General features: G+C 40.1%; 2 protein-coding genes across 3 annotated transcripts; one reads left to right on the plus strand and one right to left on the minus strand.

Moving 5' to 3' along the window:
* Positions 1-137: 137 nt before the first annotated feature.
* Positions 138-11,545, plus strand: saga (S-antigen; retina and pineal gland (arrestin) a). Of its 2 annotated transcripts, XM_031749669.2 has the most exons (16): positions 138-172; positions 1,934-2,011; positions 3,872-3,932; positions 4,286-4,330; positions 4,643-4,842; positions 5,377-5,436; positions 5,521-5,588; positions 5,692-5,827; positions 6,103-6,187; positions 6,295-6,367; positions 6,828-6,965; positions 7,051-7,128; positions 7,529-7,543; positions 7,714-7,766; positions 8,128-8,137; positions 10,201-11,545. In XM_031749669.2, the coding sequence occupies exons 2-16, from the start codon at positions 1,964-1,966 to the stop codon at positions 10,325-10,327; spliced, it is 1,197 nt and encodes a 398-aa protein (XP_031605529.1). In that variant the 5' UTR covers positions 138-172; positions 1,934-1,963; the 3' UTR covers positions 10,328-11,545. The 2 variants fall into 2 exon arrangements, with proteins under 2 accessions (XP_031605529.1, XP_039458004.1); XM_039602070.1 differs by lacking the exon at positions 8,128-8,137.
* A 690-nt stretch (positions 11,546-12,235) lies between these two features.
* LOC116327960 (collagen alpha-1(X) chain-like) lies at positions 12,236-18,440 on the minus strand. The gene is made up of 5 exons (XM_031749664.2): positions 18,320-18,440; positions 16,864-17,335; positions 16,576-16,656; positions 16,036-16,116; positions 12,236-15,626 (listed from the first exon to the last, which is right to left on the minus strand). The coding sequence occupies exons 1-5, from the start codon at positions 18,341-18,343 to the stop codon at positions 14,713-14,715; spliced, it is 1,572 nt and encodes a 523-aa protein (XP_031605524.2). The 5' UTR covers positions 18,344-18,440; the 3' UTR covers positions 12,236-14,712.
* Positions 18,441-18,726: the final 286 nt, after the last annotated feature.

Below are 18,726 nucleotides of genomic sequence, written 5' to 3' on the forward strand. Positions count from 1 at the left end.
AAGGTGGGAGGGAGGTCCTGAGGGCTGGTCAAAGTTCACCGCTGGGTCACCTGATTGGCTGAGAGAAGCTGTGAAGGACAGCAGGTATTTACATATAGAGCCTCGGGGACAGACTCCTGTCTCCTCCTCTGATCCAGCCTCGGCACACCCTCTGCACACCTGCGCACCACAGGTGAGTCCCTCTGACACATCCAAGGTGTTCCTGTTTTTATATTTACACTTGCAGATCCTGGAGGGTCTTTCAGATTAAACCTGTCAAGGTACCTTTCAGTACAAAAGGAACTGTTATTAAACTGAGCTGCTAAAGTTTCCTCCAGGAACCCTGAAAGGGAGCAAAGCCTGTGATTCCAACAAAGACAGAGTGAGAGAGACAGAGAGAGCTCTGAAACTTTGAAAAACTAAACCTAAACCACAAAAAGTGACACTTTATTTAATATCCTTAAAAAAGCAAAAATCTTTCTTCTGCCTCTGTAAAATATGTTTTATTATCATTTTCAAACTAAAATAGATACAATTATCTTCAAAGTTCAGGATCAAAGGTTTCATGTTCAAGCTTAGAAATAAATGAGAAAATATTTAATACATATATAAAACTCACTCACTTTATCTGATTATTTGGGTGAAGTTTGTCACTTGTTTTTTTGTCACTTAATTTAAGACAAATTTGATTTTCAGGACTCAAATGAAAAAAGATTCGTCCCTGGGTTTAAAAAGTAAATGTTTATTGTTCATATTGTAGGATAAATATAGAATTCTGGCCTACATGAATAAAACTAACTGGGCTACACACGTGACATGTTTCATTTCTAAGCAAAGGATGATTTCTGGGACTTAAGAAATTACAGATTTCTCACATTGTGAGTGTTTTTTTTATTTTGGCTGATTAGTTTTGATGTCATGAGAAGTTATTTTGCATTAAAATATTTAAAGAAAAACATCTTATTTCAATCAGGTTTTGGAATACAAATGAGTAGCACTGACACGTGGTCTTTATTCAGTGGTTGTTATTGGAAGTACGTAGTTTCTTTGTGGACGCAGACTTTCTCACGTTGTCCTGGAGAGATTTTGAAGATGTTAGCAGGTGTTGCTTTCACTGAGACGAGGTGACAGACTTCTGAGAAGGTTTTAACAGGATTAACTGAGTTAAGTCTGATCAAACCTCTCGGTCATCTCAGGGTAATTAAATCAGCAAGGAGAAATAGTTTATCCATGTGGATGGACAAACCAACAAAGAAATAGATAAATAACACATCGTTAGTGAAAATGTATCTTTTTGTATATAGAATCCATCCATCCAATCATACATAAATACATACATACATTCTCTTCCGTTTTCCAATTCCGTGTCACGGGGGGTTGGAGACTATCCCAGCTGAGTGATAGGTGATACACGCACAATCTATCGCAGGGCTTGTATAAGAATAAATAAGTACCTGAATTAACTTACAGTCCAAACTTTTCCTCACTCGAGAGCCACATGTGCATCATGGCAAACTGACTCATGTGTCTCCCAGATTAACTTCCTGTTTTCTTCATCTTTAGTGTCCAAAATTCTCTCCAGGTTACTTTGAATCATACTCAAAACAAGTTTCTAGCCGTTTCACAGGAACTATTTTCTGTAGTAAAATTGGTGAAAATGTTTATCACTGGTGATTTTTATGGAAACTGGCTTTTTTTTAGTGAAAGATATAACTGAGGTGTGTTTGTAGCCCACAAGCGGAGGACAAAGACAATATTTGATCGGCAAGAAAAGGTTTTAATCCTCAGTCCAAATATTTAGTGCACCATCAACTTGAAATTTTGTTAGAGTAAATCAAGAATAAGACAGAATGGAGGTGAAAAAATGGAAGTTATTTTCAAACATTTGTATTTTTTATAAGTTGCTGTGATGTTGCACACTTTGTCAGTCAAGTTATTCCTTTCTTCCTGCCAGGCGGACCAGCCTCCATCAGTCTGAACCAAGATGAGCCCCAAAAATGTGATTTTCAAGAAGGTTTGCAAAGACAAGTCGGTGAGTTGACAAATCCTGGTTGAATTTTCTCAGTAAAATTAGAATCGTGAATGTCTTCCTGAAAGGTTTCTCCAGACTGAAAGGAGCTGACAGTCATGTTTATTCAGTCCTGTGTGCTGAAATGTTTAAAATGTTTACAACTAAGCTGCATTCTCTGATATTTATCAATGACAAGCTTCGTTTTCCAGGCTTCTTCTCTTCTTCTTTCTTTTGCTTCTTCCTCGTCCTTTTCTTTTCATCTTTTTACATCCACACTTTTGTTTTTGATGTAGCCACATGACAAAGAGACACATTTACAGAGGCCAGAATAGTCTCATACCCTTGTTTTTGCCATTATAGAATTTCTGTTAAGAGATTTTTGATCAGGGAATTCCAAACAGGTGGAGATGAACCTGAATGCTTTAAATGTTGCCTTGCTAATTCTGTGAGGTCTATCATTAAAAGGTTCTCTGAGCCTTAAACCTTTGTCATGTGTCGTGTTGTCAGTGTTAGGCTCATCACCGGTGACGACCTCAGGGCATTAACCCAAACCACGATGTTGCAATAAGCCCAACCCTAACACCTTCGATTCCTAACAAAGCAAACATTGAAAACGAAACTTCAAATTTATAAATAATAACAAGTCTCAGCTTTGAGGTGAGTGATGGAAGTGGCGAGCAAAGAATTCTTTTTATTGGCTGAAGTCTGGAACCAATCATCAGCGACGAATGACAAGTGATGTCATTTGCATGTAGTCACGGCTGCCACACCGACGTTCTACCACCAGCAGTAATATCCTGTGTAATCACACTACACTGACCGAGCTGTGGCTGTAGTGTAATTAGAACTCTTAATGCTGCTGCTTCTGTATATAGAAGCCATCATGTCCGACGCCCTTCTCTCTCTCTCCAGCGCTTCAATGAAAGTAACTTTAATGCTGTGAAGCAGCTCAGCTCACTGATCCTCTGAAGGTCGACACGACAACGTGAGCTGATTTATGATGGCTTTATTACAGCCCACAGCTTCGCTCTGCTGCTGAGCGCTCTGTTTACCGAGCACGTCTCACTTCTGTCAGTATAACACGAGGCCTCCTCCCACAGGTTGGGAACACCTGGATAATTTGAAGCAAACAAAAAATCACACCTGTAGGAAATGCTAACGCTCAGGTGTGACACTGCTGGAGAATGCTTTGTCTTTTCTGAACTATAAAAAAGATATGAGAGAATTAATAATAACAAAGAATGAATTATTCATTATATGTTAACTTCATGTTTACCAAAACGCTTCCATCACTTTAGCTTTTGCAGTTTGTGTGTTTCACATCAGAGTCTGAATATTATCGAGTATTTTAATGTAAACATTTTTTTCTAAATTTTTTTCGTTATTTTCATTTTTTTAAAACAATATTCTTGTTCAGTTATTCTAAATAAACAACAACAAAACAACAAAAATAATGAATATCTCATCAGCTGGTCAGTCTCATCACACGGTTTCTGCTGAAAGGCTGAGTTCACTTTAGAATTATCAGGTAAAAATTTCTCGACTGATATTTTTCCTCTGACTGGACGTATAACTTCTTTAGAGTGTGTGGGAGTTCCTCCAACCAGCCCACGTATACTTTCTGCATTAGTTTGTGCTTCAGGAGGATCAGATATCAGACCTGTTGTGACGCCGACTCTGCAGCTGATTTATCAGTCGATCTCTGTCCTACCTTCACCTGAGCTGCAGGTGTCTGGACTCGGTTTATCGATCTCGGTCATTCAGGAAATTAGAACAGACAAACTGGACCTCCACAGCCGAAGGAAACAGCTGAGGTGCTTTGAGCATCAGCGCAGGATGTATCCTGGATGATGTGTTTCAAGTCTTTCTTTCCTCCTTCAGGTTGGAGTCTACATGGGGAAAAGAGACTTTGTGGACCGTGTTGATTCTGTGGACCCAGTGGGTGAGTCTGTTGTTTAAAGGGGAAAAAACCTTAATCGAGTCTTTGGCTTGTTTGTGGGTTTTTTTGCTTCAGTTGATTTTTCTGTGTAATTTATTGAACTCCAAGTTGAGAATAAAAACATAAAAGCTGGACTTCTGGTAAATCAGACTAATAATAAAACTAAATAACCAGCAGAGAGTATATTGAATGGCATTTATAATGTCCAGCTATATTACCGTATGGATTGAAACTTTATTGCATCTGTTTATGTCTTTACGTTGCTGTTTCAAATATTTTGATCATTATGTGAAAGTGTAAAGTTTTTCACTGAAAATCTAATTTTTACCACTTTTGACTGTTTTCATTACCACTAGATGGCGTCATCCTCGTTGACCCGGAGGCCCTGCAGGGGAGGAAAGGTCAGCACAGAATACCAGAGCTCATTTTATTGGATCATTTAATTTATTTACACATTTGCTTCTGCAAATATGTCCATGGCCACAGCCACACTGGATTAAAAGAGTTACATTTAAATTCATTATTTTAGGTTCAGTTTCCTAATATTCAGCCTGACGAGTCTTTGAAAAGTTGCTTCTTATTGTTTTTTGATTAAATATAAAAATAACTAAATCGCTGCTTAACTGACTGTTTGGACTCGGACTTAAAGAGATTCCAGTTTATATAAATGTAAAGAAGATTTTCGAACTGAGTTTCTCTCTTCTGCCCTCTAGTGTTCGTCACGCTGTCGTGCACCTTCCGTTACGGCAGAGATGACATGGATGTGATGGGAATCGCCTTCCGCAGGGAGCTGTACCTGTCCACCCGGCAGGTGTACCCGCCCCTGCAGGACCGCGAGAAGGGTATCCACACCAGAGTCCAGGCCAAGCTCCTGCGCAAGCTGGGAAACAACTCATACCCGTTCTTCTTCGAGGTGACACTTCAGCGGCACTGCAGACAGCCAGAAACTTCACATAGAAATAAACTGAAAACAGGCAAAGTCATGAGTTTAAATCTGCTGAAGTAAGCAGGGAAAAGTACTCAGAGATGGATGAGATGAAGAGAAAAAAAACATTTTAAGACAGGAAATGCAGCCTCATGAGAAAATCATACAGACATTCAGGTGTGCGTGTTGGGTTAAATTCATATTTTAGCCAAATCTCAGATGTTTGGTGAGATTTTGTGGCAGAAGGAATAAGAATAACTTTTTGTGAGACAGCTCGACGTTCTGCTACCTGAGCTGGTCTGAATGTTAAGGCCCAGTGTGGTGACATCATCACTGTAATCGTTAAGTGACTCGTTCATAGGTCACAGACGCACGTTAACATGCTGGCACATAAGAGGAAATGGGTGCGGCTGTCTCAGTCTCCATACAGTTGTAGCATTTGGAGAACAAGGAGTTTTATTTCAGTTTATTTGATGTGAGAACTCGCTGCATTCAGTGGATGACGTTTGTTTTTCTTTGCAGTTCCCCGATAACCTGCCTTGCTCAGTGGCTCTCCAGCCAGCACCCAGTGATGTTGGAAAGGTAAGATTCAAACTCATGAGTCAGCAGTGATGACGCGAACGCCTTACAGGCTGATGAAGCATTCTTGTCTCTCCTCTTCTGCAGCAATGTGCTGTGGAGTTTGAGATTAAGGCGTTCAGCGCTGAGAGCCAGGACGCCAAAGTACGCAAACGGTGAGTGTCAGCGGGTCTGATTGGACGGTAGGAGCCGGAAACACAGCTGGAAGTGAACGAAATTAGTCTAATGTGGATGCTTTTACCCTCTTTGGTCCAACAGGAGCACAGTGAAGCTGATGCTCAGGAAGGTGCAGTACGCTCCGGAGGGCGAGGGGATAGCGCCCTCTGTTGAGACCACCAGGGACTTTGTCATGTCGGACAAACCGCTGCATGTCAAGGCCAGTTTGGACAAAGAGGTGGGAGCAGTCGTGTTAATGTTTACTTTCTCAGATGTGGATAACAAAAGGACAGCATCCAAAGTCTGAAGCTTCAGTTGATCAGATACTTCATAGCTCTGGCATGTTACTTTATGCTTTATGACTATTTTATCTGCTACTTGAGCATGAAGGGTTTGGGGGGGTTTCATTGTTGGTTTCTGTGACTTTTTTCCCTTTTCAATAAGCTTTTAATCAGTTTCAGGAAATAATCCTGACACACGCTCACTTGCTCTGACCCTGTGTCCTGTTTTCAGGTTTACTATCACGGTGAGCCCATCAAAGTTCACGTTAGCGTCACAAACAACTCCAGCAAGAACATCAAGAACATCATCCTCTCCGGTAAACGCGACACTTAAGAGCTCATTTTATTTCGGAGAGGTTCATGTAGAAACACATAAGAGCTGATGTCTTAAATATCATGTTTTTTCATGTCTCGTCTCCCTCAGTTGACCAGATTGCCAACGTGGTTTTGTACTCCAATGACAGCTATGCCAAATGCGTGGATATCGAGGATTCTGGGTAAAAGTCAGGACACACTGAACTGGTCATCTTATCTGTATGATGCAGTTTGTCTTTTTTGTTTCTCCCAAAAAGAAAAACTGACTTCCACACGAGCAGGTTAATCATGACATATTAAAATATCATTTTTTCTTCCTTTTTGTCTTTTTAGGATCTATAAATTTGAACAAAGTGGACAGAAAATACAGATGCTTCCTTCAAGTGTTTAATCTGAACCGTTCAAATCCACTTTTAAAGATCAGAATTAAGACGAATAAAATTATTTTTTATACTTTTCATCATATTGTTAGTTACTGTCAGGTTCATTGTACCTTATAGTTTGGATGTTTTAAAGTAAATTGAAAGTTTTACAGGACTTCTCAGAATTTTGTAAAAAATGTAATATCAAATTTTGCTGATATTTTATCTTTTTGACCATTTTATGTGTTTCATTTGAAGCTTATCTGTTCTTTCTTGTCAGGGACTCGGTGTCTCCTGGAGCGACGCTGCAGAAAGTCTACACATTGCTGCCTCTGCTGGCCAACAACAGGGAGAGGAGGGGCATCGCTCTGGATGGCAAACTGAAGCATGAAGACACCAACCTGGCCTCATCGAGCATGTGAGCAGTCAGTCAGCTCCAAACGTTGCTGCTCACTTAGAATTTTTTTTAAAGAAGAAGCTTTAAATCATTTTTTCCGTTTCAGTGTTAAAGAAGGCGTGCTGAAGGAGGTTCTGGGCATCATGGTCTCGTACAGAGTCATGGTGAAGCTCATCGTTGGAGGGTCAGTCTCTCCTCTTTGTGTGTGTTCAAGTTCATCACATTGTTTGAAATGTGGCTTCATTTCTTTCATTATCCTGAAAACGTTTTTGCATTTCTTTCTGAGGATGAGATAAAAAGCAGGTAGATGATGAGCGGGCAGAGCCAGCGTTGCTCTCATCGTGTCTTTGCTTTGATTTTCTTTGATTTGTTGTGATGCTCACTGCTGCTTAAGAGCTCCAATGTTCTTCATGTTATTCTCATAAACCTGAGCCACCATGTGACCTGAGTAGCCTAACAATGCATGGAGAGGAATGAAACTGAATGTACTTGTGAACACGTCCTTCAACAGTGATTGTTGTCACTGTGTGTAAACGTGTTTCCACTTGTTCTGATTCCTGTCTTTGTCTCCGACATGCTCACAGGATGATGGGGTCGAGGTGAGTTCATGTGTCCTTGTTTTCACTCATAATTACTACGATGTTCAGTTTCTAAGATCAGCAGTATTGCTCAACATGAGCTGAAGAAACTCAGCAAACTGCTGCAGGATGAATCAGACATTAAATGATGGAACTGAGACAGAAAAGTTTGTTCTGGTTTTACTCTGCAGCGAGGTCGGTCTGGAAGTTCCCTTCAAGCTGATGCATCCCAAACCAGATGCAGGTAAAACTGCAAATGTCTTTATGTTTACAGCAGCTGTGCACATCTGTACCACTGCAGGTTCTTCACTTAAAAAGTTAAACCAGAATATTACATAGACAACATTACATCAATATGATACATGTGCTAATATACAGTTTTATATATATATATATATATATATATATATATATATATATATATATATATATATATATATATATATACAGATCAAATAAATTAGTCAAGTCTTAAATGTTAAGACCTGACTAAGGTGGCGATCAGGTGACAAAGGAAAGACAGCAGTGAGAAAATGAAACTGTTGTAATTTTGTAGAAATTTGTTCAAAGTTTTTTGTTTGTTTTTTCTTTATTGCTGCCATCAGTGAAGGAGAGGTAAATATGCAACATAATTTCTGTTTATTTGGTCTTGTGTGACTCTGAAACTAATCGACACAGCACTGGTGCACAATCCAGAACATGTCCAGCTCTGCTGGAAACACTGGTATGAGTAGCTACTGCAAGAATATAAACAATGATTTTATCCCCATGGAAGAGACCCTGAATTCTTCTAGTGATAATGCACAAAAGAACAGCTCTGTGTTGGCTGGAAGAGACTGAAGCAGTGAACATGATCGAGTGAGAGGCAGCAGATTAGCTGAGGATGAACATTGTTGTGTTTATTGTGCCCGATGTCACTTTTGTTCCTTTTATCCAGGGACAGGATCGAGTTTCAGGATCTTTTATCTCTTCATCAGCATTTTTAAGGGCTTCATTCCTCTCTGCTAGCTCCTGTCATCAGCAGTATCAGCTTCCCTTTGTTTGTTTTTCAGTGTTCGGTGTCTTTATGTCCTCCTTCCTCCACAGTGTGAGGAATGGCTGAGAGGTCAATCCAGTCTTTTTATTTCCATGTTTCCTTCACAGCAGTGGATCACAGTACCAGAGCAGATTAAAACTGAAGAACAGTCCAGTTAAGAAAAAGTTCATTAGATTAGAAAAATAGAATAGAATAGAATAGAATTCAACTTTATTGTCATTGCACATGCACAGGTACAGGGCAACGAAATGCAGTATATAACATGGAAAATAACGAGGACTCCTAGTTGAAGATGGCTAACTAAACATCCTCTCTGAGATTGATTTAAGAAGCTGCATGTTATTAACTGCTGATATTTTTTTGCCTTTTTGGTGGCTCCATCGTGTTCGTACAACCTCCTTGCAAACTCGTGATGATCCTCAGAACTGCCTCAGATCTGGTTCATGCTAAAAATGAATTCCTGCATCTTTTCAACAGCTTGAATCACATAATGAGGCAGTCACATCACTTCAGAGAAACTCGTTTATCTTCGGTCACATGATATTCTGAAGAATGATACAGGCCTCGACACAGGCTATATCTGGACACGCACCTTTGCTTGACAACAGCCTCAGGGCTTCAGTGTCTGACGTAACATCATGCTTGGAAACAAAAGGCTAACACAGCTGGCTGGAAGCTCTGTGTGTAGAGTTCATGTGGCCTCCCTGTGACAGGTTTTCTGGTTAATTTATAACAGAAAATGTGAACCAACTGAAAATACCACCTTAAAGCTCTGTCAGGATGGCAGTAATCTAATACTTTTTACAGTATGTGGTTGGAAACAGACAAAAAAACCCCGAAACAAACACCAAAAAGTAATTTGTTTTACTTTTAATGTAAAAATATTTATGGTTTTTAAATTTCCTCCATTGTCACAACAATCCAGTGATACAATGTGACCAAGTTTAAAACTGAAAACGTGACGAAAGTCAGAAAGTTGCCATTAAAGAGCTTTAACGATCACACTCTTCACGTTCAAGTTCCCCAAGCTTTTAAACTTTTTTCCTGAAATAATTTCTAATCCTTCTGATTCACTCAGTGCTGAAGAGCTGAAGAATCAGGAAAAAATAACATACTGCTAAAAAACATCTGTTTCTCTTTTTTAGGTCTTTAGGATGAATCTCAACATGTTTCATGTTTATGGGTGAATGGGTCACATCGTAAAGTGGGAGAAAAATCTCCTTCAAACTGTCCTGTATTTGTGACTTGATGGTAAAGACAGTAAAAGTTTACTAAGAATCGTGCTGATGTGGTCTGAAGTCAGACACATCTGGGCTGCGTCAGTTCAGTTGCAGCACTAGCAGATGTTGTGTTGGCTGTTTGTGGCTCAGATGTCACCTCATACCTGACATCTGGCCAGTGTAAAGTGGACCTGGGCTCCATCAGTTAACACAAGGCCAAATGTTACAAAGAAGAAATGTGAAATACACCAAAGAGTTGCTCTGTGGATGCTCAGCTGAAGTCTTTGTCTGTAGTAGTCGAGTTTGTGGTGTCTGGACTTTCCCAGCTTTCCCCATCCTGCTCTGTGTCCCTGAATGTGATAACTGTAGGGCCAATTCAAACACTAACGCTTGCTCTGAAATGCTGCTGCTGCTGTCTGTAGTGAGCAGGAGGAGGAGATTGTGTTCGAGGAGTTCAAGCGCTCCTACCTGAAGGGGATCATTGGTGATGATGACGACGAGGAAGGCAACGTTTCGGGTGGTGACGACATGGCGCCCAAAGAGAAATAGAGGAGAAAGAGTGAAAGAGGGTGAAACAAAGAATGCTGGGAGTTTGAGTTTGTGCTAGAAAAAGATTTAATTAAAGGAGCATACCTGTGGCTGTGCATGTTTAACCTTCAGGTGTATTTTACATCACTGCAGGATGTTTTCATCCATCCATCATTTCTCTTCAGCTTATTTAATCTTCTGTTTGGTCACCTTCAGCTCCCGAGGGAAAAAATACCTGCCTAGGTTCCAGATTTTTTTTTTGGGTGCAGCTGAAAAAACAAGTCAGACTTTTTAGACACCGATGTACTTCTGATGTTAACACCAGAACTGAGAATGAAGACAGAATAAAGACTTAGTGACAAATAATTTGAAGCTATCATCCTGTTAAAGTGCAAAACCACAGAAATGATCCTTAAATTAAAAGTTTTTTAAAAATCTCTTTAACTTTACTTAAAGGTTTGTTGTGTAGTGCTTTTGTTTTTTGGCTCCACTCTTCATGTTCAGATTTAAATTAATTTAAATGTGTCTTTTGAAAACTGCTGCGGACAGTTTCTGTTTTAATGAGGCAGAAACTGATGATAAAGGTGTTTCTGACTTTGTTTGCTGATGAGTTCAGATTTACTGTTGAGACAATGATGTAGAAGGAAAAATTTAATTTGGCCCTCACATCAAACGTGTTTGTGCCACAGTGCACTTTTAACTCTGACAATAAAGCTGAATAATTAATTTATTGGTTTTGTTGCTTATTTTTTGGTTTAAAGAAATTCCTTTGTGAACGACTGAAATATGGGCCGGGCAGTAGCCAACGACTGGATCCAGCTGGATGTTACACCTGTTATATTACTGTTGGGTCTTTATCTTACAATATAAAGCGTCTCGAGGTGACTGTGTTTGTGATTTGGGACTATATGAATAAAACTTTATTAAATGAAATGTTAAATAGATGCAGGATGTGGGACAAAAACATGGATCCAGTCTTGGTCCTTCTCACAACTGTACAATAAATAACAAATATCAGTCCTATTTATGTTTCAGTGTATTTAATCTACATGTGTTTACCTTCACTCTTAATTTAGCTCTTTGGCTTTTGGACTTTTATTTCCTGATTCTTATGTGTGACGGTCAGGTGAGCTGCAGAGGACTTATGAGGCATTTTTAAAAAACTTGTGTTTATTTTTTATTCTGCAGTTTAATATAAATTGTTTATTAAACTCTGGGAGAAATCCTGTTTTGGACACACTTTTTGTTTATTGTGGTACTTTTTGATCTCCAAGCTCCTCGATTCTTCTTGACGACGTGTCTTTGCAGTCGCATGTTTTAACAACAAATCCTGTTCATCAAATTAAACCAGTGCAGAATTCTGCAGCATGAATTATTGCACATTCAAATTCCAAATGAGCATTTCACACCCTTACTGATCCAGTTACACCGGCCCCCTGTACTGCAGCAAATCAACATTAAAATATTAGAAATTAAAACTCTTCATAATTCTTGTCTTCAGTGATTTCCTCCAGCTCAGACTCTCTGTGGTCTTCATCAGCAGGTCTACATCAGGTCTTTGCTTCCTCTCACATCATGCACAAAACAAAACTTTTATTATTGTGTGAGGTGAGTTTAACTTAATCAAAATGTTGTACTCTTTTTTTTAACAATCCATATTTAATGATCACTTTAACTGAAAAAAATATCATCTTTGGAGATTTTTTATTGGCAGATGAATTTTCAGTGTGCTGAATCAGAATAAACGGTGTTAAAGCTTATAGTGTGTGGACAACAGCGTCCGCTTTTACTCTGCACATGGGTTTACTGACAGGTTAAAAATGATATTCTTAAAGTCACTGGTTAACTTTTGTTGGACTTTCAAATGAACCAGGGGACGCAGAAAATGTGCTGCTTAAAACAACTCAAACACAAAGTTTAGGTGAAAGTTTTTAATTTCAAACAAAACCCACGATGCACAGATCGCAACAACCTGAAACAGGCGACACAGCGTGGTCGCTGAAAACACCTCAGAGAAGGTGAATGATGTTTGATCCCTGTTACACATGCAACACGCTCTGTTTACTGTCTGAATCCAAACACACGTCCAACATCACCTGATGGTGTCTCAGGGTTTACAGATTATACATTTTATAAAGTGGAAGTTTAACGTTGCGAGACATCAGGCAGTGACAGTTTCTAAGGTAGCTTCATTGTGCAAACATATATTCGCTTTGCTTTAAATCATATAATAAAAAAATAAAACTTAAAAATATCGTGAAAAGCCTTTAATCAGTTATTCTACATTCAAAATTAGATTTTCCTCAAAATTAAGAAAACATTAAGAAAATAATGGCACTTGTTCTCACTCTTTAGATCTTTTAAAATATTTATGTACCCAGTGTCGTGTGAACTTTTAATTAAGATGGAGATTATAATTCTTTTACTTGCTCCCCTCGTGGTTAAAAATCTAGGCCCTCTTGCTTCTTATATTAAATCATCCATTAGGAACCTTGGTGTTACACTTGATCCAGCTCTGACGCTGGACACACACGTTAAATCTTTGGTTCACTCTTGTTTTTACCATTTAAGAAATATCGCTAAGCTGAGTCCCATTGTGTCACGCTCCGAATTGGAAATGATTATTCATGCATTTGTTTCATCCCGCTTAGACTATTGTAATTCCTTGTTTACTTGCTTAAGTAATGCCTCCCTGCAACGACTGCAGGGCGTTCAGAATGCTGCTGCTAGGCTTCTGACAAAGCATCACAAACACTCCCCTCCTGATTCAGCTGCATTGGCTCCCTGTCAAGTTCAGGGTCCAATTTAAGATCATAATCATGACTTATAGGGCCCTGCACAGTGTAGCTCCTACTTACTTAAGTGATCTTCTTCTTTCTTATCACCCCAGCAGGTCCCTGAGGTCTTGTGACCAGGGGTTGCTGGTTGTCCCTCATACAAGGTTAAAAACAAAAGGTGACAGAGCGTTTGTATCAGTGGCCCCAGACTCTGGAACTCTGAGATCTGTGGACTCAGTCATGTCTTTTAAAAAGCAGTTAAAAACCTTTCTGTTTAAACTCGCTTTTGGTTAATTTTGTTTTGTTTTGGATTTTAATGTCTGTTTTCTGCCTCTGTAAAGCACTTTGTGATTTTTATCTTGAAAGGTGCTATATAAATAAAATTTTACTTACTTACTTACTTACTTGAAGAACCTGAAGAGAATTTAACTCATTTTGTGGAGAATTTGCCCGAACATGTCTCATTGCCATGTTTTCATCCTTATTTCTCAACTTCTTGTTTGCGTCACAGCTCTGTTCCCGCTCTGTCACTCTAAACTTTTTAAACCTCCTTCTCAACAGACCTGTGGTGATGTTATTCCATCACCTGCAGCTGATTCACGTATTTACATCTTCTATCAAAAATATTAAAACCTCTGCTGCTAAATGAGCTCTCTGATAAAAGGGCGCTCTAACAGTTGATTAGTGCATGATCAAATGCTGGCATATACAATCCAAGACGCATTTTCATATGAGCGTCGAATCATAACAGTGCCACGCTTCATCCATAGCTGCTTCGTCAATCATCCATAGCCACGTTTAAAAGCAGGATATTATGGCTATTCTATATCAATTTTCTTCGTCTTTTCCAATTCCGTGTCGAGCTTATCCGAGCTGTCACTGGGTGTGAGGCAGTGTACATCCTGCACAGGCCTCCAATCTGTCACAGGGAATTGATATCCCATCTTTAAACTGTTGCAAGAAGACAGATAACTGAGGGGTTCATCAAAGTCATTAAGCACAAATCATTCAAATAGTGACTGAACATATTTCAGTCTAAAACAGTACTTGAAGCCACATTACCAGTAAAACAGGACTTGATTCATCTAAGTGCGACATAAGAGACATGAGAGATTTTTGCAATCAAGAGTGTTTGTTAGAGATGTCACTTCCAGGGTGAAAAAGGTTTTAAATTAGTATTCTCGAACATTGTAATGCATTTTTATTTCATTTGACTTGTCAGTTTTTATTGTCCCGGGAACAGTTGGAATTTATAACGTTTGACAATAATTGCCTGAATATGCTAACATGCTAAGTGTTGGGAAATACTTCAAGCAGGATTTTGGTGATGGTGTGTTTATTGTTTTGTTTTTTTCTGGTCTTTCTTTTTATGTGTCACCAACTTCAACAACCAAACAGACTTAGATTTAACCCAAGAAATAAAACCTGATTTTAAAAAAACTGAGTAGTAACTACAATGTGGTACAATCGTACTACTGTATAACTTCCCTGGTAGAAAAACCCATTTTAGCAATTGTCATTGCTTCATTGCTAGAATACCCCTCTTTTAAAACTTGCAGTTATAAAATCACTGAGAATTTGATTGGATGCTTTTTGTGCCTCATCTATAACTGTGCAACTGAAAAGACACTAGTTTGGTGGAGGGGTTGTAGGTTCGGGACCATCCCAGGTGTAGTGTCCATGATGTGGCTGTGGGAAATAGTAATTCCGGCCTGAAGGAAATTCGCAGGAGTCGGGGTGCAGCAGATACCCAGAGAATGTGCTCTTGCTTTCATTATCAGTGTACATGCCATTGGTGCTGGGGTCCTTCACCTGCAGCCAAACCTGGTCTCCCATGTAGAGGTGGAGGACCACCGCCTGGCTTGTGGTGGATGGGACGGTTCCTTCTGTTGTTTTAGCTACAGGGTAGAAATTGCGGAACAGGCCAACTTTAAGCGGTTTCACAGCAACTGCCAGGTGAAAGGAGAAGACATACGTGCCGTTGACGGGGGCTGTGTAGATGCCATTTGGATTAAAGTGCATCTGCTGGTTGGTAAGGATGTGTGGGAAAGGAATGGGAAAATTGTGAGCTGGAAATGACTCGTTGATACAGGCGGAGAACGCCGACTGGATGGCTGGAGAGCAGGGGCCAGGTGGCCCCATGAGACCCAAATCACCCTGGTTGCCTTTTAACCCCATGGGGCCCTGTATACCCTGGGAACCAATGTCACCCTTGTCCCCTTTATCTCCCTTTTGCCCCGGTTTGCCGTCAGCACCATTTGTTCCATTTGTGCACTTACACATCCCCTGCTCACCTCGATCACCCTTCTCACCATCGCGGCCAGGGTTTCCAGGCAAGCCCATGTCACCCCTATCACCTTTCATGCCTTTGGGTCCATCGGGACCCTGCACCCCAGGCAGGCCACGGGCTCCAGCTGGTCCAGGTGGCCCTTGGGTACCAGGTGCACCTGGGACACTCTCGCAGGTGGCAGGGCATGTACCAGATTCTCCCTGAGGGCCCGGTGCACCAGGGGGTCCCATTGATCCTTGGTCCCCTTTGTCCCCTGGAAACAACCACAGCATACATCAAGAGTAAGGTCAAGTTTGAAAACTTCATTTTGCTGACTAATTTCCAACAGTATTTACTCAGATGGGTAAAATCCTTAGCAAGAATCTCCACATTTCTCTTCATTTTCTGTATGGAGACTGAGGAAGCTGGACAATTTTCCCAGACTCCATCTGGATCTTTCCAGGATGCACTTTGGAAATACAATCTTCCACTCAAACCATCTCATTTCGAGCCTAAACCAAACAAACTTTAACCACCCTGTACTAAGATCAAATCATGATATCATCATAAAATTACATTCTCTCAAAGCACTGACACAGATATTATTGCCTGTTTTAACATCGATGTATCACCAATCACCCTTTAAATAGGGCGACCTTCTCCATAATGGCATCTAGACACACCTTTAAATCCTCGCTCTCCCTTTGTGCCAGTGAAACCTGCTACACCTTGCATTCCCTTTTCCCCCATTTCTCCCTTCTGGCCTGTAAAAAGAGAAGACAGCAGAAACAAAAATGGTGGAGAGGCGATATTTTATTGAGTGAAAAATCAACAAGTTTAGGTTTATTATTTAAGATGACAACAGATTGAGAAATCAAAAGGAAAAAAATGACATTCGCTTTGTGGTGTTTGAAGGTGGATTTCATTCAGCATTGATGGAAAAGTATGTGAGAAGAAGAAGCATCAGTTCAATTCACAGGAAGCCAGTGTCTCTTTTTCTTTATAGTACACACGATGTTCTTCCTTAACTTCAGCGTTGCTTTGTGTTGCAGCCAGATCACATTTGATTAGTTCAGTTTGGAAAGTAAAATAACAACTTTTATGTTAAAGACCCAAAATAAAGTTGTTAACAATCAGTTGTAGCAATAGTTATTGTCTCTGAATGGAAAGACCCTGACTATGGTAAATGTGCTTCTTTGCACACTCCTCTGTGTGTAACTCACCTTTTATCCCCTGAGAGCCTGTAAACCCTCTGGGACCTGGAAATCCCATCAATCCTCTTCTTCCAGCGCTCCCGGGAGGACCTGATCAAAAATTAAAGACAGGTTACTTTTAATATAATCAGATATTTGAATTTGAATTAAATCACTAAAGAGGAATCATCCTCCAAACCATGCTGTCTACCTTGCTTCAAACTTTAAATCCTTGACATTTGTTCAAACATAAATGATTTTCAAAATTTACATTTTATCGTCATTTTTAGTTTGAGGTGCTTTAAAAGATCAAGTTACCTGGAAGACCTCGGTCTCCGCGGTCTCCTTTGGGTCCTATGGTTCCTTTGCAGTATTTACAGATGCAAAAAAATGGAATCTGGTCGATGGGCGGGGGTACCGGTGCATTTAGCAGCATGTCGCAGATTGTTGTGTCAGGCATGGGTGGAATAGATGGGCTACTGACCCCAAACATCCTGGGCATGTTGGGACCTTCAGAGTTGTTGCCGTAGTGTGGAAATGGGGGTCCTGTTGGAGGCATCATTAGAGACCCACTGCGTGCCTCGGGTGGCCAGGAGGGGATTCCCTTTGGCTGATCAGTCTTCTCAGAAGTCTCATTAAACTGCCCGTCACCTGATGCAGGCCAATGGTGGGTGTTGGGATCATATGTGGAGACTTCCTCTTCACTAATGTATTGTCTGGTGAAGTTTTGCACCCACATGGCTGAGCAGAGGGAGGACAGGACAAGCAGTCCGAGCAACCTCGTCAGCATCTGGAGAAGGAAGAAGGTGACAGAAGTTAACGCAGCTCCATCTGAATGTCTGCAACTTTGGTCAAATGTGTTCTCTCTTTTGACTTCCCAACCTGCATACAATACTTGTTGAAATGATTACTGATGATAGTTACATGATAATAGACAAATGATACCATACTCAAAGACACTTAGAAAAGTTCTGACTCAGCAAAGGTTATGCATGGGGCAACTCTGCCCTGGAACATAGAAAAGACCTCTGCCCAAAGAAATCCAGGTCAGAAATGTCGAAGCCTAAAATCTGCTGTCAAACATCTTGGGAGTGTAAAGATACTAAAACAGGACTAATGTGATCACATCTCTCGAGTTCTGCATCGTTGTCCAGTGGTTTTCATGTTCAGTAGTAAAACGGTCGTTAAAGTAATTCAGACCCAACGAGATTAAAGTGCACAAAATAGTCTTGTTTTTAAAATAATATTAAATAAGATTTGTTTCTGAAACTATTTAAACAGGGCTGCATTAGATTTGTAGTGTGCTGCTCAAAATGGAAGAAATAAAAATTCAAGAAATCGAAGACTCTTTGCAAAAGACTTGATATGAAGGGTTGAGATGAGTTGAGAAGAGCATGAAATCGATCCCAGAGCTGGCCCCTGTGGCACACCACACAGGTAGAAAATCGTTTACTAAATAAGCGTCCTATGTGACAAACACTAACTAAAAACTGTGGACACTGTACTGTTTCCTCAACACGATGCCCTCACGGACACATCCTGGTCTGTTTCATAAAATCAGTTTTAAATAATCATTCAAGTACAAATTCCAAGATTTGTGAATTAAAAACACAATTTTTACTCTCATTTGTATAAAAAGGTTTCAGTCTGGCTGAAAAATGCAGTTGAATTTTGAAACATTTTAGTCTTTTTTGATGCATTAAAAAAAAAAAAAAACCTAAACTGCTCAAAGACTTGAAAATAAAATCCTCTGAGATGCTTTGGAAAAACTCACCACTGCGTCCGAGTTGTGCAGCATCTTCTGGAGAAGCAGATTTGGGAAGATGAGCGAGCTGGACGAGGCTTTGATTTATAAGCCTCGGCCAAAACAAAACATCTTTCAGGTTCTGTCTCACCTGCAGACAAAGGCTGAGAACACGGGGAGGAGGGGAGCTACAGCAGGTTTGTCTATTGTGAAGAAGAACTGGGCGTTCTGCCTGCGACATGATACAGAAAGAAGAGATGATTCTCTGTTTATCGTGCCATCTTTCTCCACCCTCCTTTTTCCCTCATCCTTTAAAAAATACATTTAATATTTCCTTTCCACATCTCTAGTTGAAGCCTGGAATATTCTCCCTGCTACACTTTAGCATTTTCTTTAAATTCAGTTTGAGTATTGTGGATTAATTTTTCTCACCAGCC

This window comes from Oreochromis aureus, linkage group 18, assembly GCF_013358895.1.
Source record: "Oreochromis aureus strain Israel breed Guangdong linkage group 18, ZZ_aureus, whole genome shotgun sequence".
Taxonomy (NCBI): domain Eukaryota; kingdom Metazoa; phylum Chordata; class Actinopteri; order Cichliformes; family Cichlidae; genus Oreochromis; species Oreochromis aureus.

Coding starts and splice junctions, on each gene's coding strand:
- saga (XM_031749669.2), top strand. CDS start 1,964: ATGAGCCCCAAAAATGTGATTTTCAAGAAGGTTTGCAAAGACAAGTCG. Junction 3,933..4,285: donor TGATTCTGTGGACCCAGTGG/GTGAGTCTGTTG, acceptor CATTACCACTAG/ATGGCGTCATCCTCGTTGAC. Junction 5,437..5,520: donor CACCCAGTGATGTTGGAAAG/GTAAGATTCAAA, acceptor CCTCTTCTGCAG/CAATGTGCTGTGGAGTTTGA.
- LOC116327960 (XM_031749664.2), bottom strand. CDS start 18,343: ATGCTGCACAACTCGGACGCAGTG. Junction 17,336..18,319: donor TGCACAACTCGGACGCAGTG/GTGAGTTTTTCC, acceptor TTCCTTCTCCAG/ATGCTGACGAGGTTGCTCGG. Junction 16,117..16,575: donor AGGCTCTCAGGGGATAAAAG/GTGAGTTACACA, acceptor CTCTTTTTACAG/GCCAGAAGGGAGAAATGGGG.